At 37.1% G+C, this 27,506-nt stretch overlaps 1 protein-coding gene across 5 annotated transcripts in view; it reads right to left on the reverse strand.

The window, feature by feature from the left end:
- OTOGL (otogelin like) overlaps nt 1–27,506 on the reverse strand; it is a 346,243-nt gene that overhangs the window by 34,402 nt on the left and 284,335 nt on the right. For all 5 annotated transcript variants that reach the window (XR_012518405.1, XM_074402509.1, XM_074402507.1 and 2 more), the window contains 9 exons: nt 23,114–23,193; nt 22,748–22,816; nt 20,300–20,373; nt 17,141–17,318; nt 16,721–16,863; nt 16,451–16,474; nt 16,267–16,359; nt 12,464–12,653; nt 9,531–9,745 (listed from right to left, as the gene is read on the reverse strand). Coding sequence is in view for 4 of the 5 variants with exons in the window: in XM_074402509.1 (XP_074258610.1) it covers nt 9,531–9,745; nt 12,464–12,653; nt 16,267–16,359; nt 16,451–16,474; nt 16,721–16,863; nt 17,141–17,318; nt 20,300–20,373; nt 22,748–22,816; nt 23,114–23,193 (1,066 nt within the window). In the remaining variant the exon portion in view is untranslated. The remainder of the gene's footprint in view (nt 1–9,530; nt 9,746–12,463; nt 12,654–16,266; nt 16,360–16,450; nt 16,475–16,720; nt 16,864–17,140; nt 17,319–20,299; nt 20,374–22,747; nt 22,817–23,113; nt 23,194–27,506) is intronic.

Below are 27,506 nucleotides of genomic sequence, written 5' to 3' on the forward strand. Positions count from 1 at the left end.
AAAAAGAAAATGCATTTCCACTATTGTATGCACTGTGCCAGAGTTATCACTGAATCATGATGACCAGAATGCAGGTAAAGATGTTGTCTGAAGACACAGGGTACTGTGTGTAGAATCCTCATAAGCTTTATGAGTCTCTTTTAGTTTCTCAAGGAAACACATCCAGAGGCTTTGAGTACCTGAGAGTCTGAAAGTGCTAGTAGTTCCTATAGTCACTTATTTTTATCTTATTCTCAAATTTCTTTTATAGTATTTTAACTTGGTCACACTTGAAAGAAAATCTGCTAAATAAGCCAAGTTTGTAAGCTCTTCTTTACCATTACAGTTAAAATAATCCATTTACATTATTTAGGTTTTACTTTGTATATTTTCTTTCCATGATGAAAAATTACATTTTCAACTCTAACTGTAAAAATATTACAGCCATGGCCAGGTGTGGCAGTTCATACATGTAATGCCAACACTTTGGGAGATCGAGGCAGGTGGATCACTTAAGGTCAGGACTTTGAGACCAGCTCGGCCAATGTGGTGAAACCCCATCTCTACTAAAAATTCAAAAAATTATCCAGGCTTGGTGGCATGTGCTTGTAATTCTAGCTACTAAAGAGGCTGAGGCAGAAGAGTCACTTGAATCAGAGAGGTGGAGGCTGCAGTGAGCTGAGATCACACCACTGCACTCCAGCCTGGACAACAGAGCAAGACTCCTCAAAAAATTTTTTTTTAATTTTATATATATATAAAATTATATTGGCTATATATATATATTTAGCCAATACCTTCTTTAGTTATATTAATTTATATCTCCATAGCACATAAAATGGCAAATTAACTTTCTTTTGTCGAAAAAGAAATTAAAACTATAACACTTAAAAAAATTGTAAAAACTTATCCCATCATCTTTGAACAGCCTAAGAAAATATAAAAGCAAGATATTCCTTGTGAAGAGAGTGTTGGATTTAATGAGGATCTTGATGGACAAGCCTGACCTTCCAAATGATTCTAAAACTAGTTCTGGGAATGCTGGGAAGATGGCCGCCTAAGAACAGCTCAGGACTTCAGCTCCCAGTGAAAGTGCAGCGGGTGAGTGGACGCCGCATTTCCAGACGAACTCTTATTGCCCACAGACCAGGAGATACCCAGGCAGAGGGGTCGCCAGCGTCGCAGTCCCAGCCGGTGCGGCTGTTTTGGCCCCCGCGGGGCTGATTCCGCCCGTGCGGCTGCTGTGACCACTCCCTGTTGCTGCGGTTCTCCGTACAAAAGCCACTGGTCTGGGAGCCCTCTTAGCTGGCGAGCAGAGCCCTGAGACGGCAGAATAGCCCATTCATCTGAAATAGCGAGTCAGGCCAGGAGATTCCTAGGCAAAAAATCCGCCAGGAGCCGGCGCCGCAGTTCGAGCCGACTCCGTGAGTCGCAGCACGGGAGATCCCGGCGCCTTTTCAACAAGCTACCGGAACGCGGGGTCGTTCAACTTAAAAGAAAAGACTCTGAGTCAGGGAGCCAGGTGATCAGGCTCGGTTGGTCCCACCCCTCCACCCCCAACAACACCCTTCAAACCAAGCACAGCTGAACCGGGACGGTCCGGCTCCGTGGGGGAGGGGTTTCCGCCATTACTGAGACTCTCCACCGCTAGGGAGGCAGGCCGCTGTTGCCCGAGGCAACCCGCCGTTGCCGAGGCAACCTGCCACAACAGAGAGAGTCCGCCATAACAGAGGCGGGGCCACCATTGCCGAGACAGTTCTAACTACGCCCTTATAAAAAGGACTACAGGGAAGAGCCCAGGGCAGCTGGGCGGAGCCCACAGCAGCTCAGCAAAGCCCCTGCGGGCAGGCAGTGGCTAGGCGTGCTGCTAGCTGGGTGGCTCCGACCTGAAAGAAAAATCAAAAAAGGCAGTAGTGCAAGGGAAACTCATAAAGCTCCAACTCCCTGGGACAGAGACAGACAACAGGTGGATAAACCCACAAAAATGGGAAGAACCCAGCGCAAAAAGGATGAAACTCCCGAAACCAGAACACCTCTCCTCCTAAAAGGGATCACAACTCCTCACCAGCAAGGGAACCAGACCGGATGGAGAAGGAGGGTGATGAAATGACAGAATCAGACTTCAGAAGGTGGGTAGTAAGAAACTACAATGAACTAAAAGAACATGTTCTAACCCATCGCAAAGAAAATAGGAACCTTGAAAAAAGATTGGATGAACTGCTGACGAGAATGGACAGCATAGAGAGGAGTATAAATGAATTGATGGAGCTGAAAAACGCAACACGAGAACTTCGTGAAGCATGCACAAGCTTCAACAGCCGAATTGACCAAGCAGAAGAAAGGATATCAGAGGTCGAAGATCAACTCAATGAAATAAAAAGAGAAGGCAAGAACAGAGAAAAAAGCGCAAAAAGGAATGAACAAAATCTTCAAGAAATGTGGGACTATGTGAAAAGACCTAATCTACGTCTGATAGGTGTACCTGAATGTGATGAAGAGAATGAATCCAAGCTGGAAAATACTCTTCAGGATATTATCCAGGAAAACTTCCCTAACCTAGCAAGGCAGACCAATATTCAAATCCAGGAAATACAGAGAACACCACAAAGATATTCCTCAAGAAGAGCAACCCCAAGGCACATAATCGTCAGATTCACCAGGGTTGAAATGAAAGAGAAAATCCTAAGGGCAGCCAGAGAGAAAGGTCGGGTTACCCACAAAGGGAAGCCCATTAGACTCACAGCAGATCTCTCAGCAGAAACCCTACAAGCCAGAAGAGATTGGGGGCCAATATTCAACACCCTCAAAGAAAAGAACTTTCAACCCAGAATCTCCTATCCAGCCAAACTAAGCTTCATCAGTGAAGGAAAAATAAAATCCTTTGTGAACAAGCAAGCACTCAGAGATTTCATCACCACCAAACCTGCTCTACAAGAACTCCTGAAAGAGGCTCTACACATGTAAAGGAACAACCAGTACCAGCCACTCCAAAAACACACCAAATGGTAAAAAAGCATCAATACAATCAAGAATCTGCATCAACTAACCAACAAAACAGCCAGGTAGCATCAAAATGACAGCATCAAATTCACACATAACAATACTATCCCTAAATGTCAATGGACTAAATGCCCCAATCAAAAGACACAGACTGGCAAATTGGATAAAAAGCAAAAACACATCAGTGTGCTGTATCCAGGAAACCCATCTTACATGCAAGGATACACAAAGGCTCAAAATAAAGGGATGGAGGAAGATCTACCAAGCAAATGGAGAGCAAAAAAAGGCAGGAGTTGCAATTCTCATCTCTGATAAAATAGACTTTAAAGCAACAAAGATAAAAAGAGACAAAGAAGGACATTACATAATGGTAAAAGGATCAATGCAACAAGAAGAGCTAACGATCCTAAATATATACGCACCCAATACAGGAGCACCCAGATACATAAGGCAAGTTCTTAATGACTTACAAAGAGACTTAGACTCCCACACAATAATAGTGGGAGACTTTAACACCCCATTGTCAATATTAGACAGATCAACCAGACAGAAAATCAACAAGGATATCCAGGACCTGAATACAGACCTGGAACAAGCAAACCTAATAGACATTTACAGAACTCTCCACCCCAAATCCACAGAATATACATTCTTCTCAGCACCACATCACACCTACTCTAAAATTGACCACATAATTGGCAATAAATCACTCCTCAGCAAATGCAAAAGAACAGAAATCATAACAAACAGTATCTCAGACCACAGTGCAATCGAGTTAGAACTCAGAATGCAGAAACTAACTCAGAACCGCACAGCTTCATGGAAACTGAACAACTTGCTCTTGAATGTTGACTGGATAAACAATGAAATGAAGGCAGAAATAAAGATGTTCTTCGAAACCAATGAGAACGAAGACACAACATACCAGAATCTCTGGAACACATTTAAAGCAGTCTCCAGAGGAAAATATATAGCAATGAGTGCCCACATGAGAAGAAAGGAGAGATCTAAAATTGACACCCTATCATCAAAATTGAAAGAGCTAGAGGAGCAAGATCAAAAAAACTCAAAACCTAGCAGAAGACAGGAAATAACTAAGATCAGGGCAGAACTGAAGGAAATAGAGACACAAAAAAACTCTTCAAAAAATCAATAAATCCAGGAGCTGGTTTTTTGAAAAGATCAACAAAATAGACAGACCACTAGCCAGATTAATAAAAAAGAAAAGAGAGAATAACCAAATTGATGCAATAAAAAACGATAAAGGTGATATCACCACAGATTCCACAGAAATCCAAACCATCATCAGAGATTATTACAAACAACTCTATGCACATAAACTAGTAAACCTGGAAGAAATGGATAAATTCCTGGACACCCGCAACCTCCCAAGCCTAAACCTGGAAGAAGCCGAAACCCTGAATAGACCAATAACATGGTCTGAAGTCGAGGCAGCAATAAAGAGCCTACCACCCAAAAAAAGCCCAGGTCCAGATGGGTTCACAGCTGAATTCTACCAGACATACAAGGAGGAGCTGGTACCATTCCTTCTGAAACTATTCCAGACAATCCAAAAAGAGGGAATCCTTCCCAAATCATTTTACGAGACAAACATCATACTGATACCAAAACCCGGCAGAGACTCAACAAGAAAAGAAAACTTCAGGCCAATATCCATGATGAACATAGATGCAAAAATCTTCAATAAAATACTGGCAAACCGATTGCAACAGCATATCAAAAAGCTCATCCACCATGATCAAGTAGGATTCATCCCGGGGATGCAAGGCTGGTTCAACATACGCAAGTCCATAAACGTAATCCACCACATAAACAGAACCAAAGACAAAAACCACATGATTATCTCGATTGATGCAGAGAAGGCTTTTGACAAAACTCAACAACCCTTTATGCTAAAAACCCTCAATAAACTAGGTATTGACGGAACGTATCTCAAAACAATAAAAGCTATTTACGACAAACCAACAGCCAATATCATACTGAATGGGCAAAAACTGGAAGCATTCCCTTTGAAATCTGGCACTAGACAAGGATGCCCTCTCTCACCACTCCTATTCAATATAGTACTGGAAGTTTTAGCCAGAGCAATCAGGCAAGAAAAAGAAATAAAGGGTATCCAAATTGGAAAAAAGGAAATCAAATTGTCTCTATTTGCAGATGACATGATTGTATATCTGGAAGACCCCATCATCTCAGCCCAAAATCTCCTGAAACTGATAAACAACTTCAGCAAAGTCTCAGGATACAAAATCAACGTGCAAAAATCACAAGCATTCCTATACACCAGTAATAAACTTCAAGAGAGCCAAATCAAGAACGAACTGCCATTCACAATTGCTACAAAGAGAATAAAGTACCTAGGAATACAACTAACAAGGAACGTAAAGGACCTCTTCAAGGAGAACTACAAGCCACTGCTCAACGAAATAAGAGAGGATACAAACAGATGGAGAAACATTCCATGTTCATGGTTAGGAAGAATCAACATCGTGAAAATGGCCATACTGCCCAAAGTAATTTACAGATTCAACGCTATTCCCATCAAGCTACCAATGACCTTCTTCACAGAACTGGAAAAAAACACCTTAAACTTCATATGGAACCAAAAGAGAGCCCGCATAGCCAAGTCAATTCTAAGCAAAAAGAACAAAGCAGGAGGCATCACACTACCGGACTTCAAACTATACTACAAGGCTACAGTAATCAAAACAGCATGGTACTGGTACCAAAACAGAGATATAGACCAATGGAACAGAACAGAGGCCTCAGAGGAAATACAACATACCGACAACCATCTGATCTTCGACAAACCTGACAAAAACAAGCAATGGGGAAAGGACTCCCTGTTTAATAAATGGTGTTGGGAAAACTGGCTAGCCATGTGCAGAAAGCAGAAACAGGACCCCTTCCTGACACCTTACACCAAAATTAACTCCAGATGGATTAAAGACTTAAACATCAGACCTAATACCATAAAAACCTTAGAAGAAAATCTAGGCAAAACCATTCAGGACATAGGTGTAGGCAAGGACTTCATGATCAAAACGCCAAAAGCAATGGCAACAAAAGCCAAAATAGACAAATGGGACCTAATCAAACTCCACAGCTTCTGCACGGCAAAAGAAACAGTCAGCAGAGTGAATCGGCAACCAACAGAATGGGAAAAAATTTTTGCAGCCTACCCATCTGACAAGGGGCTGATATCCAGAATTTACAAAGAACTAAAGCAGATCTACAAGAAAAAAGCAAACAAGCCCATTCAAAAATGGGCAAAGGATATGAACAGATACTTTACAAAAGAAGACATACGGGAGGCCAACAAACATATGAAAAAATGCTCATCATCACTGGTCATCAGAGAAATGCAAATCAAAACCACATTGAGATACCATCTCACACCAGTTAGAATGGCGATCATTAAAAAATCGGGAAACAACAGATGCTGGAGAGGATGTGGAGAAATAGGAACACTTTTACACTGTTGGTGGGAATGTAAATTAATTCAACCATTGTGGAAGACAGTGTGGCGATTCCTCAAGGACCTAAAAATAGAAATCCCATTTGACCCAGCAATCCCATTACTGGGTATATATCCAAAGGATTATAAATCATTCTACTACAAGGACACATGCACACGAATGTTCATTGCAGCACTGTTTACAATAGCAAAGACCTGGAACCAACCCAAATGCCCAACGATGATAGACTGGATAGGGAAAATGTGGTACATATACACCATGGAATATTATGCAGCCATCAAAAACGATGAGTTCACGTCGTTTGTAGGGACATGGATGAACCTGGAAACCATTATTCTCAGCAAACTGACACAAGAGCAGAAAATCAAACACCGTATATTCTCCCTCATAGGCGGGTGTTGAACAATGAGAACACATGGACACAGGGAGGGGAGCACTACACACTGGGATCCGTTGGGGGGAAATGGGGGAGGGGCGGGGGGGAAGAGAGGTGGGAAAAGATAGCATGGGGAGAAATGACAGACACAGGTGAGGGGACGGAAGGAAGCAAAGCACACTGCCATGTGTGTACCTATGCAACAATCTTGCATGTTCATCACATGTACCCCAAAACCTAAAATGCAATAAAAAAATAAAAATTAAAATTAAAAAAAAAAAAAAAAACTAGTTCTGAAGTTTTGAGCCAAGATTACTTGTTATTTGTAAAATAAACAATCAAGCAATATATTCTAGTAATTGTCCTTAAATTCTACATGATTGGTTTTTAGATGTTACCTTAGGAATAATTTTGTAGTTGTTGATTTTGATTTTCCAGCATAAAACACAACATAACTTGATGTTCATTTTATATCTCTACAATAAACAAAACCCACTCTTTAAGTAAGCATTAAGCTATCTATTTTAATTGTTAGATTAGCCACATATGCTAGTGTCCAATTCCTCATGTATATTTGGATTTTAAATATTTTTGCTGTCAATTTTACTGGAGGATTTTGTTTTATTTTTTGTTTTTGAGATGGAGTTTTGCTCTTGTTGCCCAGTCTAGAGTGCAATGACATGATCTCGGCTCACTGCAGCCTTCACCTCCCAGATTCAAGGGATTCTCCAACCCGTTTCCCAAATAGCTAGGATAATAGATGTGTGCCACCACGCCCGGCTAACTGTTACATACTGGAGAATTTTAAAGGAAAAGTAGAAACTATCACAGACTAAATGGTATCCTATGTTTCTTCATTATGTCTTGAATAGTCAAGCTGAAAGTTTCCTGATATAATCAACCTTTCAAGTTCCAAGTTAAAAATGCAATTTTAAAAAATCATGATGCTTTAAAAAAACAGACAAAAGTGGCACTGAAATGAGTTTTAAAGTATTTGCTATTTCTTCATGTTTACGTGTACGCATTTTTAAAATGTGAACATTTAAAACTTATTTTCATCCAAATCTCCATGTAAAACTGAAACTCCATAAAGATATGCCATTTTTATCCCATGACTTCATACGTTTGTGTTTTACCTCAGGGAATGTGTAGGGCAGCATCAAAGGTTATTCATAGTGAGTTCATTCCTGACTTGACAATTCCCTTGCTTCTCTCCTAGACTCTTCTATTCATAGATATTGCACCAAACTCTTTCAATATTTTCTTCACATGGCCTTTAAACCAAACTTTCTCTTGCATATACAGTCAGCCCTCCTTACCCAGGGGTTCCACATCCATATATTCAATCAACCATGGATGAAAATTATTCAGAAAAACCAATGTGAGAGCGATCTGGCTGCAACATGTCACCCTATTGACTGCCAGGATTGATTCAGCTGATCTGGCTGGCTAGGCAAGTGTCCCATTACTCCCTCACCACTCCAAGTGCATCCCTCCCAAAGATGTGCATTCGGTTGAAGAGGATGCCTATTCCTTCAGCCAAGGGTATACAAGTCTTCAGCCAAGGTTATACAAGTAGCTGCAGTCCCCTGCTAGAACCTCCAAACAAGCTCTCAAAAATATTCATAAAAAGAAATAAAAATTAATACAAGAATTAAAATAATAAAAATGTAAAAACCAATACAGTATAAAAACTATGCACATAGCATTTATATTATATTAGGTATTATATGTAATCTAGAGATTACTTAACATATATGGGAAAATTGTGTAGATTATATGCAAATACTATACCATATTTTATAAAGGGACTTGGGTGTCCATGGATTTTGGTATCTGCGGGGGTTGTGGAACCAACCTCCCACAGATAATGAAGGACCATTGCATTGATAGCTCTGCCTGGAACTCCATCTCTCCCTCTTCTTTCCTGGCAAACTCATACTTCTAAACAATTCAAAGATCTAAAACTCCATGAAGTCTTCTCTAAACCTGTGCTCCTATGTACCTCCATAATGTATATTTTAATGTATCTGCTCACAGACTTGCCTTCCTACTAGGCTCCTTGAGGGCAAGGAAAGTGTCCTATTCATTTTTTATCAAAGGAATCTAACAAAGTGATTTTGTGTGCTAGATGATCACTAAATTTTAGTTAAATGACACATGAAATACTGTATTTGTCCTTTGTCTTTAGTAATGGATCTTTTTTTTAACAATATAGATTATTTAAAATTCCTACCTATCACTTAAACTCAGAAAGTTGGAGACTAATGAAGATGAAGTAAATTGAGTAAGTGACAGATTCTATTTCAAGTATATGCCTAAGAGGCCAGGATTATAAGGAACTGATTAAAGCCTCACTATCTTGGTTTTGATACTGTTATCAAATGTCATTGATCTCTGTCTCCTAGAGACATTTTTCCATAGGACAAACTTTCATTTTTTTTTAAAAGCTGTAGATATAATTCTAACAAAACATAAAGAAAAGAAATAAAATTATCCTTCTTGTGTTTATAAGCCTGTAAACAACAAATGATTTTGAATTCCAAAACATACTGACGGAAGCTTGGGGGTTTTGTTCTTAGTACAAGAACATCATAGCAAGAACAGTAATGTGTTGGCCTTTACTCTCAAGATATATAACATGAAAGTATAATTTATGGTTGCTTCCAACTTACTTTATCATGACATGGAATGAAAATTCTTCTATTTAATAACTCAATGCAGTGGCTGCAATCATGCTCAGTACAGTTCCTAACAGGTCTTCTCATTGTTACTTCAAATGATTTCTCAATTTCCCAGCTCTCAATAAATAATCCTATGTCTTCCATATTTGTAATAATTGTGCCATTTTGCATCCTTAGATCATCATCTGGATCTTCATTGCAAATTCCTTGAAAGAATATGTGACAGAAGGAAAAAACTTCATTTAAACCAGTGTAGAGAGCACAAAAAAATCAGCTAAATAATTGATTTTAAAAGAATGAATGATTTACTGAATGAGATGCCAAGTTTATGTATCCTTGAACTTTTACATTGATAGAACTTTTAAAATTATGTTCTGATTTTTTGATAAAATAGTGCAGAACTGCCTTAACTCAATAAGAAATAAATCAAAGGCCTAGAAATCAAGATGTAAGAAGAGATCAGAGAAGATTAAGAAAGAAGATATTGATTCTGGTCCTATATTCTTTCATTGCTACTACCATATTCTAACCTAGTAACTAGTTTTTGAGCCTGACAAGGTACTTTCTACAAGAATGGACATTTGGTGATTGGCTCCCAGGCTTCTGCTTCCCCATGAAAACTCTGTCTGAAAATATTAAATATTTTTTCTTTCAGGAACTATCAGTGCTCCATCACCTAGTGCATGACATCATTCCAGGTGAGGGCTCTCATTGGCATAAAGGTAAACTTCACTCCCTTGCATTAGCAACTGTTCCACATAATCCAGGCAAAAACCAGCAAGCCTGTAGCAGTCACCTAGGCACATCGATTTATTCAACATTGGGACAACTATTGTCAAGCTCAGGACTTGACCTGGGAAATCTAGGACACAGGCAATTTCCCTTCCTTGGGATGACATGACCTCTTGATGGCTTTAATGGTTTGACCTGCTGCAGCCTCTATCTTCCTTGAGAAAATATAAACTGAAGATGAGCTTACTCATCATTAAATGCAGTGCAGAGCCAAGTAAAATAATAATACCAGATCTATAATCATACCTTATCCGAATCCCACCCTACTTTAAGACATAATTTTTCTTAATTCCCAAGACCCTGGTCTATAAAATATTTTCTTCGAATATCAAATTTTAATCCCCAAAGAAATATATCAGGATTAATAAAGGTTGCAATATCTCACCTTTGTAAATACACAGGGTACTCCGTGCAATTAAACATTAAAAAAAAAAAAAAAAAAAAAAAAAAAAAAAAAAAACAACTCAAGTGCACTACATTGTAAAATAGCTACTATTTTTTAAGTCTAAACTTTCCTGGAAAAAGGTAATTGCTAGTAAAAATATGTTTTCACTGCAACTTCAGTCACCACTCCAGACTTCATAGTGCTGTGCAGAATGAGATGTCAGTATAGGCCTCTCAGTGCTCAGCCTCTGGGTAACAGTCTTACTATAAGTTCTTCAGCCAACACCTAGCCTAGTGTTCCTGGCACCCAGATTTCCCTTTAATGAAGCATATTGCTCTCATCGTGGAGATATAGGAATTTAGGGCATGAACCCTGGTTAGCAAAAAGGTAATCCTAGCCCTCTCTCTGCAGTGTTTAATAAGAATCTAGCTAGCAGAGTGGCTGTCTCATAAAGCAAGAGTAATAGTAAAGAAGGATAAAAAACCATAAAAATCAAACTGAAATAATACCCTTCAAAAATGATAAGTTTTAGGTGAAAACATGCATTTCCAGTCTCAGTAATTACTTAATAATAAGTTTGAATTTAGTATATGTACTCAATAATGGCTATTTCCAAATAATAATCTTAAGTCATCACAGAAATGTATGCTATGTTTAGCATACTCTGAACAAGTGAGGAACTATAAAAACCACTTAAGCAAAAATTTCCAATAAATCTTTACATTTTTAAACAGGAAATTTGAATATGTTATGTAATTTGTTGAGGTCAAGGACTTACTTATTTCTGAGTTGTTAGCATTAAGCATAATGTGATCCATAAACTTTTACCTATGGAAGCAGAAGGTGATCCATAAACTTTTACTCAGTTAATATTTACTGAGATTAAAAATCAATACATTTGTACTAAATCAGCACTTATTGACTGTGTGTATTTATGTGTTGTGTTTATATTAACTTTCACATGTAATTCAAACAATCTTGAAAGTAGATATTACTGTCCCCTTTTAAAGATGAGGAAACTGAGGTTCTCTTAAGAGCACACAGCTGTAAAAAAAATAACTCGTGTTCAACTTTCTAGCAGACACCAGAGCCAGTGTTCTATTTCATTATATACCTACAAATATTTCTAATTTGTTTCCTTTGACTTAAAACTCTTTATATACCTGTGTAATATATTGTAATATTAAACCTAGATGTAACAGTACATCTAAGCTTTACATTTCATAATAAAACTAGGACAAATATTCTGAACGTTGTGTTATTTCAAGATAAGTGAGTTTTCCCTGATTTCAAGCTTTTAAAAAAAAATTAAGAGGAAACAAAGACATGTAAGCCTTTCAAGTTTCTATGCCTCATTTGTATCACTTATAAATTGAGATAACACTAGTATCTACTTACTAGATCTTAAAATTAAGTGAGTTAAAATATGTAAAATAATGCCTGATGCTTCATTAATGCCTAATAAAGAGGAGCTAGTGGAAATACAAACAGCATTGTAGTAATAGCAGTAAGCATACATTTTCATAAAATACCCAAATTGAAGTGTTACTTCCTGCATCTTAGCACATTTATAGAAAATTCATTGCTTCCTTCAGTGTTTACATAGGAACTGAAAGTTAATATCATTATCTCACATATGAAAAATGGGGCAACAGTGTCCAAAATGTCCAAAAATGGGGCAACGGGGTCTATAATGTGAATAGAAAAAAAAGATAGACAAAATAAAGATTTCAAAGGCAGCACTCACCGCACAGTCCTTCTGTGTAGGATGACAAGTTAAATTGGGAGCTAAAATGAATGTCTATGATTCCTGTAAGATGAGACCACTTTATGATTAGTCCAGCTGGAGTAGTAATTACATACATTGAACCAGAATCCTCTATGGACAGTTCCTGATTTGAAAAGGGCAAAGGCACCACAATGGAATCCACTTCCACCTGGAATAACATAAATATACCTGTTAAGAAATGCTCACTTAAATGTACAAATTAGGAGAATACAGATTATTCCATTTATTCTTATTTAATGTAAACTATTTTTAATATTTTTTAAATGTATTTCTTACTGTTGCCACAGCTTCTCAGAACCTTTATGCTCTTTTATTATTCCTTTGCTGCACCTTGCTCTAGTCAATATTTGTTCTAACCTCATTGCTTTTCATTTTCCTCAAAATTTAACTTTCTTCCATGTTATGTACAGTTTTATGTCTGTTTCCTTCAATCTATGTTTATATTGATAACACCATCCTTCTAATATGAATTTAAGATAATGTTATTTTCCAGATGTTTTCCTTAATCTGGATTCTTTCTTTGATCTTCTAAATCATTGTTTACTTAACTACAATGCTCATAACAATAATCTGTTAAACTTGTTAAAGATCAAGATTTCCAGTGATTCTAATTTCTAGGTTTGCATTGGAGTATACACTATATTTTTAGCATGTACTAAATATATATATACAGTCTATACAGGTATTTGATAATACTAATACAGGCAGTCCAAGGATTACACTTTGAAAAACAGTGCTTTAAATAATTGCAATGACATGAAACCATGAGCTGTAACCAGCAGCAAATTTCTTGAAGTTATGCCTCACCAACCATTCAATGTCTCATCTTTATATTTTGTTCACATTGCTGTCCTTGAACTGAAACGTACTTTCTTTCTCTTCCCTCTTTCTACTTATTTTTTTTTATTGCATTTTAGGTTTTGGGGTACATGTGAAGAACATGCAAGATTGCTGCATAGGTACACATATGGCAGTGTGGTTTGCTGCCTTCCGTCCCCTCACCTGTATCTGTCATTTCTCCCCATGCTACCTCTTCCCACCTCCCCACCCCCCTGTCCCTCCCCCATTTCCCCCCAATGGACCCCAGTGTGTAGTGCTGCCCTCCCTGTTTCCATGTGTTCTCATTGTTCAACACCCGCCTATGAGTGAGAACATGTGGTGTTTGATTTTCTGCTCTTGTGTCAGTTTGCTGAGAATGATGGTTTCCAGGTTCAACCATGTCCCTACAAAGGACGCAAACTCATCGTTTTTGATGGCTGCGTAATATTCCATGGTGTATATGTACCACATTTTCCCTATCCAGTCTATCATCGTTGGGCATTTGGGTTGGTTCCAGGTCTTTGCTATTGTAAACAGTGCTGCAATGAACATTCGTGTGCATGTGTCCTTATAGTAGAATGACTTATAATCCTTTGGATATATACCCAGTAATGGAATTGCTGGGTCAAATGGGATTTCTATTTTTAGGTCCTTGAGGAATCGCCACACTGTCTTCCACAATGGTTGAATTAATTTACACTCCCACCAACAGTGTAAAAGTGTTCCTATTTCTCCACATCCTCTCCAGCATCTGTTGTCTTCAGATTTTTTAATGATCGCCATTCTAACTGGTGTGAGATGGTATCTCAATGTGGTTTTGATTTGCATTTCTCTAATGACCAGTGATGACGAGCATTTTTTCATATGTTTGTTGGTCTCCTGTACGTCTTCTTTTGTAAAGTGTCTGTTCATATCCTTCGCCCATTTTTGAATGGGCTTGTTTGTTTTTTTCTTGTAGATCTGTTTTATTTCTTTATAAATTCTGGATATCTGCCCCTTGTCAGATGGGTAGACTGCAAAAATTTTTTCCCATTCTGTTGGTTGCCGATTCACTCTACTGACTGTTTCTTTTGCCGTGCAGAAGCTGTGGAGTTTGAATAGGTCCCATTTGTCTATTTTGGCTTTTGTTGCCATTGCTTTTGCTGTTTTGGTCATGAAGTCCTTGCCTACGCCTATGTCCTGAATGGTTTTGCCTAGATTTTCTTCTAGGGTTTTTATGGTGTTAGGTCTGATGTTTAAGTCTTTAATCTATCTGGAGTTAATTTTGGTGTAAGGTGTCAGGAAGGGGTCCAGTTTCTGCTTTCTGCACATGGCTAGCCAGTTTTCCCAACACCATTTATTAAACAGGGAGTCCTTTCCCCATTGCTTGTTTTTGTCAGGTTTGTCAAAGATCAGATGGTTGCAGATACGTTGTATTTCCTCTGAGGCCTCTGTTCTGTTCCATTGGTCTATATCTCTGGTACCAGTACTGGCCAAAGTAATTTACAAATTCAACACTATTCCCATCAAGCTACCAACGACCTTCACAGAACTGGAAAAAACCACCTTAAACTTCATATGGAACCAAAAGAGAGCCCGCATAGCCAAGTCAATTCTAAGCAAAAAGAACAAAGCAGGAGGCATCACACTACCGGACTTCAAACTATACTACAAGGCTACAGTAATCTACTTATTCTTTAAGATTTGTGACTTTCTCCAATAAAGACCTGTTTGACCTGCCTATAAACTATAAAACATTAAATTATTCTTCTCTTTATTTCTATGATATCTTGGTCATAATTCTATCACTGTACCTCCTATTGCTTTCTAATCAGCAGATAATTACATCACACAAATTATGCACAAGTATAAGTTACTTGAGATCAGGACCTATGTTGTTTATCATGTTAACTCTCACTAAGTGATTTTCAAAAATAACTCGTCATTAGCTGAATACAGTGCCTGACCAGTGAAGGACCAATGATGAGTTCATCTGGGGCCAAAAAATAAGTCCTTTCACCCAAATGCTCCAAATAATGACATTGATCAGCTTTTTGTTTATTTCCCATCCACCTGCTGTAAGAATATCAACCTCATCAAACTCAAAGGTCTACGCAAATGCTATTATTCAAAAAAAAGTGCCTCACTGATATATTTTGTTTTACTTAATTAAATCTTTTAAATATCTTCTGACATTTATTTGGCTCATTTTAATATATTATTTTCAGTCTAGAATCTAAGAACCTATGCTAACAGGTGGAATTATTTCCAGAAAGCACATAGTACCTCAGTCATTTTAAGAAAAACCTTTACACATCACATTTTTTATAAATATATATATTTTAGAGAGAACAACTTAGAACTGAGTGAAGTAGTTCATAACACACTCCTGTTTGGCAAACATATAGTCCTCGGGAAAAGTAGTTTTCCTGCAAAACCAAATGGCTCCTTTCAAACTTTTTTATGATGTATTGTTCTTCCTTAATTTATTTCAAAAAAGTTAAATTTTTTTTTCATATTTTTCTTATTTTAGCTATCATTTATTCACCAAAAAATTAGTGGTGTCAACACTTCAAATCCACTCCTTCCAACTGTTTTTCTCTTAATGGTCTTTATTCTGGTGTTCCTGGCTACTAAAATTTTCAACATTAGCATCCTCTCCTTCCTATCATTTCCACTCTGTCTGATTTTAAACATGATATTAACTCTGACACAAAGAAGACTGGCTAATCACATTAAATCAGAGGTCGATAGCAAATCTAACATGGTCCATGCAGTTAACCTCACAGGAGAAAATATTTACAGTAACTGGCACATTATTGAGAGAGAAATATAATATTAAGAAACATTTTTATATTGTCTATGAAATGATTATTATATATAATAATCAAATTCCACTGATAATACTTAATTTTTCCTCTTATTGGAAAAAAATGAGAAAAAATTTAACTTTGTGTTCTTACCTTTCTTGCTATCCGATTGACAATTATTTTATGTATAGATGTTGTCATATTTAACTTTTTAAAACAAAGTCCAGAAATTCTTCCAGAGGAAGCCTTAATTTGAAAAAAAATAAAATTTCTTGGAGTTAAACATAATTGTAGAGATAAACAAAATGAATGTACTAAACATTTTACAAATACTCACTAGCTTTTTTAATGAGTTTCCATTCTGGAAAAAAATAAAGAAATAATTTTAAGTGCATTATTTGACTTTTTAAAACATCATTTGAATTAATATTATATGCCTGTAAATAGATTCATATGAAAGATTTTCAGAAATGTTTCTGAAACATTATCATAAAACCGATCTCAGTGAATTCTTGAGCTCCTTCCTCCTATGAGAATCCCTGATGTTGCAATAGACATCAGCTATAGATTTATGACAAAGTGACTGTAAAAATGAATTATGACCCACCTGATTCATGGAACATTTTTCTATATGAGCAATTATAATTTCACCAGGAATTCTTACTAAGATATAAGAAGCCATGCTATATAATGCTGCATTATTTCCATCAAATGTGATAATGCTCAGTTCCGACAACATGGAACATCGACCTAAAAAAATGGTAGAAAGTGGATTTAGTCTATTAACTATTTCTATTTTTAGTAATAATTGCTTTTCAAAAAAATCTGTTAAATTAACTTTATTATGTTTGACAGGAAGCAACTCTAAAAGTCATATACTGTGAACCAAAAGCATAGTGTATACAAAATCAAAATATTTTGAGAAAACTCAACATTGGATTGATGAGGTGAAAGGTTAAAAAAGTAACAATCTCTCCAGATCAAACCAACAAACAAAAAGATCGCCACTTAGAAAATGCAGACTTACAAGGACATTCCCACTCAGGGCAGCAGATATCACTGTTCACTTGAACTGGCCTTCCTCGGAAACCACAGTCAGGCATTTCCACATCCTTTGGGCAATTAAGAGACCAGTTGTATAACTGCCATTCCATATTAAGGCATATGTATTGGCTACAATTATAAACAGGATCAAATTGCTGAGGCTGTTAATGAAAAATAAAAATTAGTGGTTTTTTTTCCATTCTCAACTAATGTTTTTAATTGATTTTTAAATTTCAGATTCATATTGCCCGTGGTATACATTTATTAAATACAAAAACTTTTGAAAGATAAAGAACTAAAATTTCACTACAACTTTTTGTTGATGTACCCCCTTCCTATAATATTCAATACGTATTTAATTTAAGCTTTACCTGCATACTTATTGGCTATTAGATTGTCCATATATTCAAACATCTGAAGAAAACAATGTTCTCCTAAATTCCCTAGATTAGCTTTTTGCAAGCAAATTTATGCAATGACAGCTAACATTGCACATTATGTTGTATAAAGCCAGTATATGAATATAACTTCAATTAATGTCAACTTAAAAATTACAACTTAATGCTATCTAAATACTATCGAAACTTTTAGTAATACTATCTAAATATTATCTAAACAATACTATCTAAACTTTTATGAAAAATTATTAAATAACATCAGTTTGACAGTACCTAGAGTATATAATTATAAATTAATTTTTACATGTAACTCAAAATGTCTAGGTAAAAAAATAATAAATAAGTGGTAGATTTTTCAAAGTTTATAAATCAGATTCCATTTAAATTATGGTAACAATTATAGCAATGCTAAACTAGACATTATTCTAATTAACCCATTTCATTCTCATAACACTCTGAGGTAGATACTATTATTTTATATTTATTTTATAGATGAGTAAACAGGATAGGAGTTAAAGTAATCTGCCCACGGTCCCACAGCTAGAAGGTAGTAGAGTCAGCATCTAAGTCCAGGCATTGCTACTCAGGAATCTGTCCTCTTGACTGCTACTCTCTACTGCATGTCTGGGGATTTCGGAATAAATGTTAACAACTATTTAGCAACTATTACATACCATACACTAATAAAATATCTTCTTTCATTTGCTTCTCCCTAAATCTTTTGGATCAGTTTCTATCATTCCAATATAATACATGATTTTAAAATAAAGTTAAGACAAATTAGTAATTTTTTAAATAGTAAGACTCTTAAGTGAGACTTCAAAATTTAGGAGTCCAATTTTCCAAAATTTTCTGTGTAAAATTTTTACGAATTTTCAGATATTGACCTTACTTTTCATTTAACAAGAAAAATAAAAGCAATTAGAAGAGAACTATGGCCCTCACAGACATCTAAACCATCTAAAAGATTTTAAACCTACCACTCTATTGAAACTCTTTTTAATAAGATCATGAACAACTCACATTGCTAAATCCAATGATCAATTCTCAGGGCTCATCTCAGACCTATTAATATATTCAGTATAGGTTATTACTCCAAATATTACTTTATAATTTTTTTCCCTTGGATTTCAGATCACCTGCAGCCTCCTATATTTTCTCCTATTTCTCTGGTTAACATTATTTGCATGTCTGTCATCTTCTCTCAGCCTATGAAAGTTGTAGTGACCCTTTTCACTTCTCTATCTGTACTTGCTCCCTTTATAATCTCACTCAGTCTCATACCATTTATCCACTGAGAATTCCCAAAATTTTTTCTCAGCAAGACCTATATATACTCCATATACGTCCTCCAAATCTGTAGGTCCACAGCTTTTGGCTGTCAGTGAGGAATCTCAAGCTTCACATGGCAAAACTGAACTAGTGATTATACCCACCCCGGATATTCATTCCTCATGATTTCTCCATCCTGGTTGACATCAACCCTTTAGTTGCTCAAGGCAAAAGTTTTAGAATCTTTGTTGATTTCCCTTCATTCATACTTCACATATAATCTTTCAGTAAGTTCTGTGGCCTCTACCTTCAAAATATATCCAGGATACAGGCACTTTTCACCATCGTCACTGCTATCACCTGAGCCAGGCCATCATCATTTCTGGCCTAAGTTCCTGCAATAGCCTCCTAATCAGTTCTACTGTCTCCTTATACCTAATCCACAATACAGCAGCCAAAATGATCTTGAAACTACTCAGATAGTGTAATTCCTTGACTCAAAAATATACAGCATCTTCCCATGTCATTTAGAACAAAAGCCACAGTTTTTACAATACAAGGTCTAACATAACCTACTTTATTGTCTACTATTTTATTCCTTTCTTACTTACTGGTCTCCTTGTCATTCTTTTAACATGTGAGGTAGATTCTTGCCTCAAGGCCCTTGCACTTGCTGGTCCCTCTGCCTGGAACATTGGTGCCCCGGTCCTCTACATTGTTCACTTTCTCAACATTTGCAGACCTTTTCCTTAGAAGTCACCTTACCAGTGAAGATTTCCTGGCCATTTTATTAAAAATAGTATTATTTTTCTCCTGACCAGCACCTTCTGTCATTTTATATAACATCATTTATTTCGCTTATTGGCTATCTCAGAAACTCCAATAGAACATAAACTCTGGAGAAGCAGAAATGTTTGCCTACTTTTATATTTCTTCCATAGGATCTGAATAGTGAATAATGCCTGGCCAGAAATGGTGCTGAATAAATATTGGTTGAATAAATAACTTGTTTATCAGAGCAAATGGTATATTTGAAATAAGAAGATCTCTGCCCAAGTCTTGGCAGAGAAAACTACTAGCTCTAGAGGCCAATGGCTTTTACCTTTTTCGCTTACCAGTGTATGTTTAACATCTTGCACGGTGACTGACATTGAGTAGATGCTTACTATTTTATGAATGCCTGATTCACAGAGAAATCCATACTAGATAACTTTTTATTAAGAAATCACACTTAAGATCTTTTTTCAATTTTGTTTTTCTTAATGTGACTAGAAGCTAATTAATAAGAAATATCTGAAAAAGTTAAGAAAATACAATTGTTCCAATAAAATGCATATTTCTTATCATCTTTTAGCAAGGATAGACTAGAGAACATACCAAAAATCTTTAGTAGCATTTGAATATTGACACAGAAATTTAAGAGAATGATATATGGAAATGACAAAGAACTAGAAGATATTGTCCAGTCATACCTCACATTCCAAGCCTGTGGTTGGTGTTAGCATATCAAACACAGTGATGTCTGATGGAGTAATCATTTCCAAAACTGTCAGAAATGAAAATGTAATCCTCATTAGTGGAATCATTTACCATGTATGGAATTGACATGTGACAGAAACTGTGCTAAGAAATTTTATATAGATTATTTCACATATTCCTTTCTAAAATCCTGTGATGTTGGTAATAATAGTATTGATATTTTACAGATGAAGAAACTAAGCTGCAGAGAAGTAAGGCTGTTAAGCGGCAGAGGCAGAATCTGGACTCGGAAATGAATTCTGATTCTAGAAATTTGACTTTTAATCACCATTCTATAAACACCTTCACCTTCTTAATGGTGCCAACAGAATTGTTGAACAGGTTACAGATAAATTAATATATCACTAACCATTCCTCAGGAGTTAAAAAATTCGTTGCATTTTGAAAATACATAATAGGGTTGACTCCTTTATTTTGGTGAACCTTGAGAATGTGTTCTTTGTAAGCAGAACAGATGTTGCTGTGGACCATGTGGAGACCCTAGCTGATGGGTGTGGTTTAGGGGTTACCCATGGAAAAGGGAGATGTGATTGGTAAATACATTTGTGAGGCACCTTCTAAAGGTGCCAATATTAGAGGTATCTCTAAAATATTCAGTCTGAAAGATTACAGAAGAGCCACAATGAATGGCTGAAATTATTCTCAGCTATAATTGCAGTGCCCACAATTGATAACGTTTAAAAATAACCTCATTAGTTTCCTGTTGCAGCTATAACAAATTACCACAAATTTAGTGGCTTAAAACAACACCAATGTATTAGCTGTTCTGGATCTCAATGTAGATATTTCTCAATGTATACATATTTCAAAATAACAGGTACACAATAAATATATACAATCTTTGTCAATTTTTAAACTTAATTAATTTGTAAACGAAAAAAGTCCTAAAATCAAGCTATCAGTTGGACTGCATTCCTTCTGGGGGCTCTAAGGAGACTGTTTCCTGGTCTCTTCCAAATTCTGTGAACGACCTGTACTTGACTCATTGTACCTTCCTTTACCTTCGAAACCACAGCACAATAGATTCAAATCAATCTCTCTCTCTTCCCCTTCTTCCTTCCCTTTCACTCCTCTTCTTTCCTCTAATTCTGCTGTCACATCACCTTCTTTGACTCTAACTCTCTTGCCTCTCTCTTATAAGGACATCTGTGATTACACTGGCATCACATGAATATTCCAGGATATTTCCCCATCTCATGATCCAGACATAAGCCAGTCAGCATCTTAATTTAGCCATATCTACAGCCATATAAGTTCATATATTCATAAAATCTGGGAACTAAGATATGAACATTTTTGGAGAACCATTTTTCAGCATACCACAATGACATTTTATAAACTTGTACTTTTTCTGGCTTTGTGCAGTGGCTCTCACCTGTAATTCCAGCACTTTGGGGAGCCAAGACAGGTAGATCACTTGATGCTAGGAGTTTGAGACCAGGCTGGCCAACATGGCAAAACCCCATCTCTATTAAAAAGACAAAAATTAGCCAGGCATGGTGATGCCCTGTAGTCCCAGCTACTTGGGAGGATGAGGCAGGAGAATCGCTTGAACCCAGGAGGCAGAGGGTACAGTGAGCAGAGATTGTGCCACTGTACTCCAGCCTTGGTAACAGAGTGAGACTCCATCTCAAAAAATAAATAAATAAAAACAGAAACTTTTTTTAGCTAAATAAATTCTATAAATTACCCTCATTTTATACTTATTTTATAGTTTATAACTTGCAGTACAGGTAAAGTAGAACAAAAATTTCGACTCTTTTGTCCTATGTGCAATGTTTGTGATATCTTAGATCTTGTATCATCTAAAGAATGTGGTATTTAATACAGTCTTAAATATCTTTATTCCATCATTATAAACATTTAGGCAAAGGAAAAGAAAGCAACATTCTAGTCTAATCCAAGGACATAGTCACAAAAAAATTCTAATGACTGGGGCCAGGCATGGTGGCTCATGCCTGTAAACCCAGCATTTGTGGGGGCTGAGGCAGGTGGATCACCTGATGTCAGGAGTTTGAGACCAGTCTAACCAGCATGGTGAAACCCCATCTCTACTAAAAATACAAAAACTAGCCAGGCGTGTTGGTGGGCACCTGTAATCCCAGCTACTCAGAAGGCTGAGGCAGGAGAATCACTTGAACCCAGTGCAGTGTGGCTCACGCCTGTAACCCCAGCACTTTGGGGGGCTCAGGCAGAAGAATCCTTTAAGGCCAGAAGTTCTAGAAAACATGGCATGCTGAGCCAATGAATGAGCTTAATGAATAAAAGTGACTGTTGGGTTTCCAAGCCCATAGGATAATATTAATAATAGCAGCTGTGATAAATGTACCAACACTCAAATTACATAATGCTACTTTTGTTGTCAAAAATTATAACAATACCTGTAAACATAGGTACAGTTGGCTTGGCTGGTGGTATTAATGCTGGTTCTGTGGTAATCACAGGTATGCCTAAAAAGAAACAAAGATGCTCTTTTTAAACCTATATTTGCTTAAAATGAGATCCACATATTTCATAGAGGGCTGTTTAGCTTCAAGGAAAATGTTTTGGGAAAAAGAATGTAAGAGAGATGTTAGTAGAAGATCTACATGATTTAAAAAGTAATTAGAAAAAAACTGCTATGTAAGGGATATTGAAGAAGAATCTTGATTATCTGTCTAAAACTTCTGTTTACAACCAATTGCCTCAGAGAGAAAATATGCAAGCATATAATTTTTCAGAGCAAATTAAGCAAGTTTCACACTTACAGTCTCCTGGATAAACACACTTGAGGGTGACCTCATCAAGGATCATATGTTTAGGGCAGTAGGGCAAGCATCCTTCAACGCTTTACATGAAAAAAAGAGTAAATCTAAGTGAAAAAAAGTTCGAAATACCAAGTAAGGACTACATTTAACATATGCAACTAAGATACATTCTTCCTAAAATGCTTCTATATACCCTTGTCAAGCACCAAGAACTGCTCCATATGCTACCAATCCATCATACTTCATTTTATAAAATCACAAGCTAGAGGATAAGAGAACAGTATTAAGATTAAGGCAGAACTTGAACACAGAATATTCAAACCATATACTTATGTTTGGGACACGCTAAGGCCATGTTGCATAAGTCAGTAGAATGTGGAAGAATAATTTATTAATATTATGTTGTTGTTGTTAAGAATAATTTATTAAGATTATGTTGTTGTTGCTGCTGCTGCTGCTGCTGGTGGTGGCGGTGGTGGTGACAGGGTCTTATTCTGTCACCCAGACTGCAGTGTAATGATGTGACCTTGGCTCACTGCAGCCTCATCCTCCTGGGCCCAGGTGATCTTCCCCCCTTAGCCTCCTGAGTAGCTGGGACTACAGGCATGTGCCACCATGCCTGGCTAATTTTTTTTCTACTTTTTTGTAGAAATGGAGTTTCGTAATGTTGCTCAGGCTCCTCTTGAATTCCTGGGCTCAAGCAATCAGCCCGTCTTGGCCTCCCAAAGTGTTAGGATTACAGGCATGACGCCATCACCTGGCCATTTTATTGAGATTTTAATCTGTATTGATTGCACTGTTGCTTTCCACTCTTATACTCCCCTCATATCCAAGCAGACTGGCGTACTCTTTGACACTACCCTTGCCTTGACAGTGTTTGTAGAACAAATAGAGCATCTTCAGTGGCTCTCCCTGCATTATTAAACCCTAAACTCACTGAAAACATATTAGTGCTCTCTAGGTAGAAGGGCTGAACACGGTTGCAGTTCTTTTGAGAACAGGGAGAGGAAGGAGCAGAAGCTATAGTTTTCAAGAATATTACGGCCTGTGCCCAAATCTGGGGCAGTGCCCTGAAAGAACATGGTTGTATAGGAGCCTGAAAAGATTCAGTTTCAATCCCTAGGATGTCTGGCCTTGGTAAGAATCCCCAGTCCTTGTTTGGAGCACAGAAGCCAAGCGAGAGTCTCAAATTTCAAGAGGCCATGTTGTAGGCCAAAGATAGGAGGGAACATGAGAACACTTTTCTTCTAAAGGAATGGAGACAAAATAATGACTGAGAGTACATTTTCTTCATGTCCAATTAAGGCTCAATTTATTCTAAATCAAAAGAAAAAATATAATCCTTCAGGTGCAACCAACTCTAGTTATTATACCACAGAGAATTCATGCAGATATTATTATAAAAAGGCTTGCTCATCTGCCTCTAGAATATTCTAGCAGTTTTTAATGATATATTTAAATATTTTTAAAACATTTCCATTGCCTCATCTGTAAAGAATTTGAACTAAGAGTGTTGAAGGCTTTATCTCATTCCAGATGGAAACAAACTAACTCAACACTAATGGTAAATGCTGCCCAGAAGACCCTTGTTCTTGTAGGCAAATCCAGGCAACACTTTTTAAAGATCAAGGAAAGTTAACTTCTGTCTTAATGAGGTTTAATGAAACATATTTAGCATCTTTTAGATACCTCCTTCACTATCTTTTTTTAAAAAACACAAACAGCTCAGCTTATATAGCTAACTTTATTTCATAAAATGAAGTTGAGTAATAAAACTTCAGCTAGCATATGATATTCTTATTCTCTCCTAAACTTTGTGAAGTGGAAGAAAACAGAAAAAGGAAAGTTACTAGATCACTGAAAGCAAGGACTGGTTATTCATTATTTAATTGGATCAAAATCAATTTTTATGGAACTCAATTATTTTGCAGCTGTTTTATGCAAGTCGAAACCACAGCCATCGTTGTACAATACTTTTCAAAAAACCATTAACTTGTTCCTTAAAATGCTTTATTGTCAACATAGCAGGTTTGCTTTCTTTTACCATACAATTGGTATTCTATTCAATTTCTAACTGATAAGTTTAATGCCTCAGATGCAGAATGGTTCTTATAATAGGTATATTAGATAACAGGAATAATGGTGTTTATGTATGTGCCCTATGTATACTATTTGGCAACTTTTCTTATAAAAGCTGTAATTTTTCAATGAAACATCTTTATTCTAAACCTGCTATGTGCCAGAAACTGCAATCACCTAGGACAAGGGTGCTGGTTCTGTAGCGGACTTGGAGTAGGAAGCACAAGTGCTCGTTAAAGCCCCAGCTTAGTACTTGAGATCCCCCTCAAGTACTGCAGGTATGAGGTGTAATAATTAGCCACCTTGGCACAGAGAAAGTACAAGGAAAAAGAAATGAAGGTAGAGATGAGAATCAGTTGGACAAGGGCAAAGTTTCATCCTGAGTCTCTTCTCTGCACCCTAGCCATACAGAAAGAGAAACTTATGGACAGCTACAGACCAATACACTGGAAGCATTAAGGATCACGGTTCTACCACCTCAGAGACTGGTCATGCCACAGAAGTCATAGAAGTCATAAACTAGCCAAATGCCAATTGAAAATATAGCTCAATGTCCTCCCCAGTGCCTGGCCAGCTGTGCCTGCTGCTGTGTTCCTCCCTTCGCCACATGCCCTCCCCATTGCTTAGCCTCACCCCAGGGCCACTGTTGCATGCTCTCATCCTGATGGTTACCAGAAAAGGCAGGAAATAGATTTGTGAGTGAGAGAAGTTTAAATGAATGATGAAGACTTCAGATGAAAATAAGTGACTGTTTTCATTTTTAAGAAACTAAACAGAAATATCACGTTCCTTCCTCTGATCCCACAGCACTTCACATACAACAGAGTGTAGCAGTCCAAACCCTGGCATTACTGCTTACAAACTGTGTGACCAGGGAGCCACAGTGGCTCAGGCCACTTGTCTTGGCAATTGAGGAGATGAGGCTGTGGGTTCGAGGCCAGACTGGGCAACTTAAGAACATCTCAGGGATTAAAAAAAAAAGTATGTGACCAGGGCAAATTGTGTTGCTTCTCTGTGCCTCAGATGGTTTCTCCTCTAGGAATGGGAATAAGGAGATTACCCATTGTACAGCACTTGGCACATAGTTCATGTTTACTGTAAATACCTAAATGAGCTACCTGTTGTAGTTACCCTCAAGGCCTCCCTAGGCCTCTTTCCATTGCATTGTCATTGTTTTCTTGTGTTTCTGTCTTCTTCCAAAGCTTGTGAGCTCCTTGAGAGAGGGGCTGGATCTTACAGAGGGGCTAGATCTTACCTATTGGCAATATTTGCCATAGAATAGAAGCTCATAATTGTTCAATGTAAAATGATTCTCCTAAAAATATTCCCTCCTACTACTGATCCATATCTCCTTTATGAAAAATTATTATATTTTTAAAAAGCTGTTTACACTCTGTCACTGTTTTGTCTCTTCCTAATTTTCTGACTTGCTAAATCCAATGAACAATTTTCTGTATCAAACCCTATATGCTCAAAATCAAATTCCTAACCTTTCCTTCTAACTGTTTCCTCTAACATCTTCTTTATCTCAGTAAATGGCAATGCAGTCCTTCTATTAGATCAAATCATTTGAAATTATTGCTATTTGACCAATTTGGCTACCAAAAATGGCAAAACTTCATATTTCACCTAATAACTGCTGAGGCCAAAACTTGATTTTTTAACTCCTCTTTCTCTCATAAGTGATATTAACTCTTGTTTGTTCCTCATAACCTTCAGGGCCACCAACCTAGTCAAATCCCCTTCATTTCTGTCTGTCTCACTGATCAATTCTGCCCTGTCCTCCCCTTCTCCAAAAGCCCATTCTCAATACGACAGCCAAAGTACACTTTTTAAAACATAAATCTGATCATGCCACTCCGCTGCCTAACAGGCTATAAAGCCTTATATGATTTGTCCATTGCTATTGTCCTCTCATCTCCCACTTCTTTCCATTTTGCTCACTTTGTTCTAACTTACGGCCTCCTTGCTGATCCTCAAACACATCAAACACATTCCCACTTTAGGACCTTTGCAGTATTCTCAGATTAAAGACTCTTCCTCAGATAACCACCTGGCCAGTCCCTTCACTACATTTAGATATCTGACCAGATGTCACCTTGTCAGGGTGCTCTTACCTGACCACCAATATTAATTGGCACACACACACACACATACACACACACACTCCTTATGCTCTCTGTCTCCCTTACCTTCCTTTATCTTTCTCTGTGACACATTTCTGCCATAACCATATGGTGCATTATATATTTACATTTTTGTTTGGTTATTTTCTGCTCAATCCAACAATATGTAAGCTTCATGAAAGCAAATA

This window comes from Saimiri boliviensis, chromosome 7 (genome assembly GCF_048565385.1).
Source record: "Saimiri boliviensis isolate mSaiBol1 chromosome 7, mSaiBol1.pri, whole genome shotgun sequence".
NCBI classification, from domain to species: domain Eukaryota; kingdom Metazoa; phylum Chordata; class Mammalia; order Primates; family Cebidae; genus Saimiri; species Saimiri boliviensis.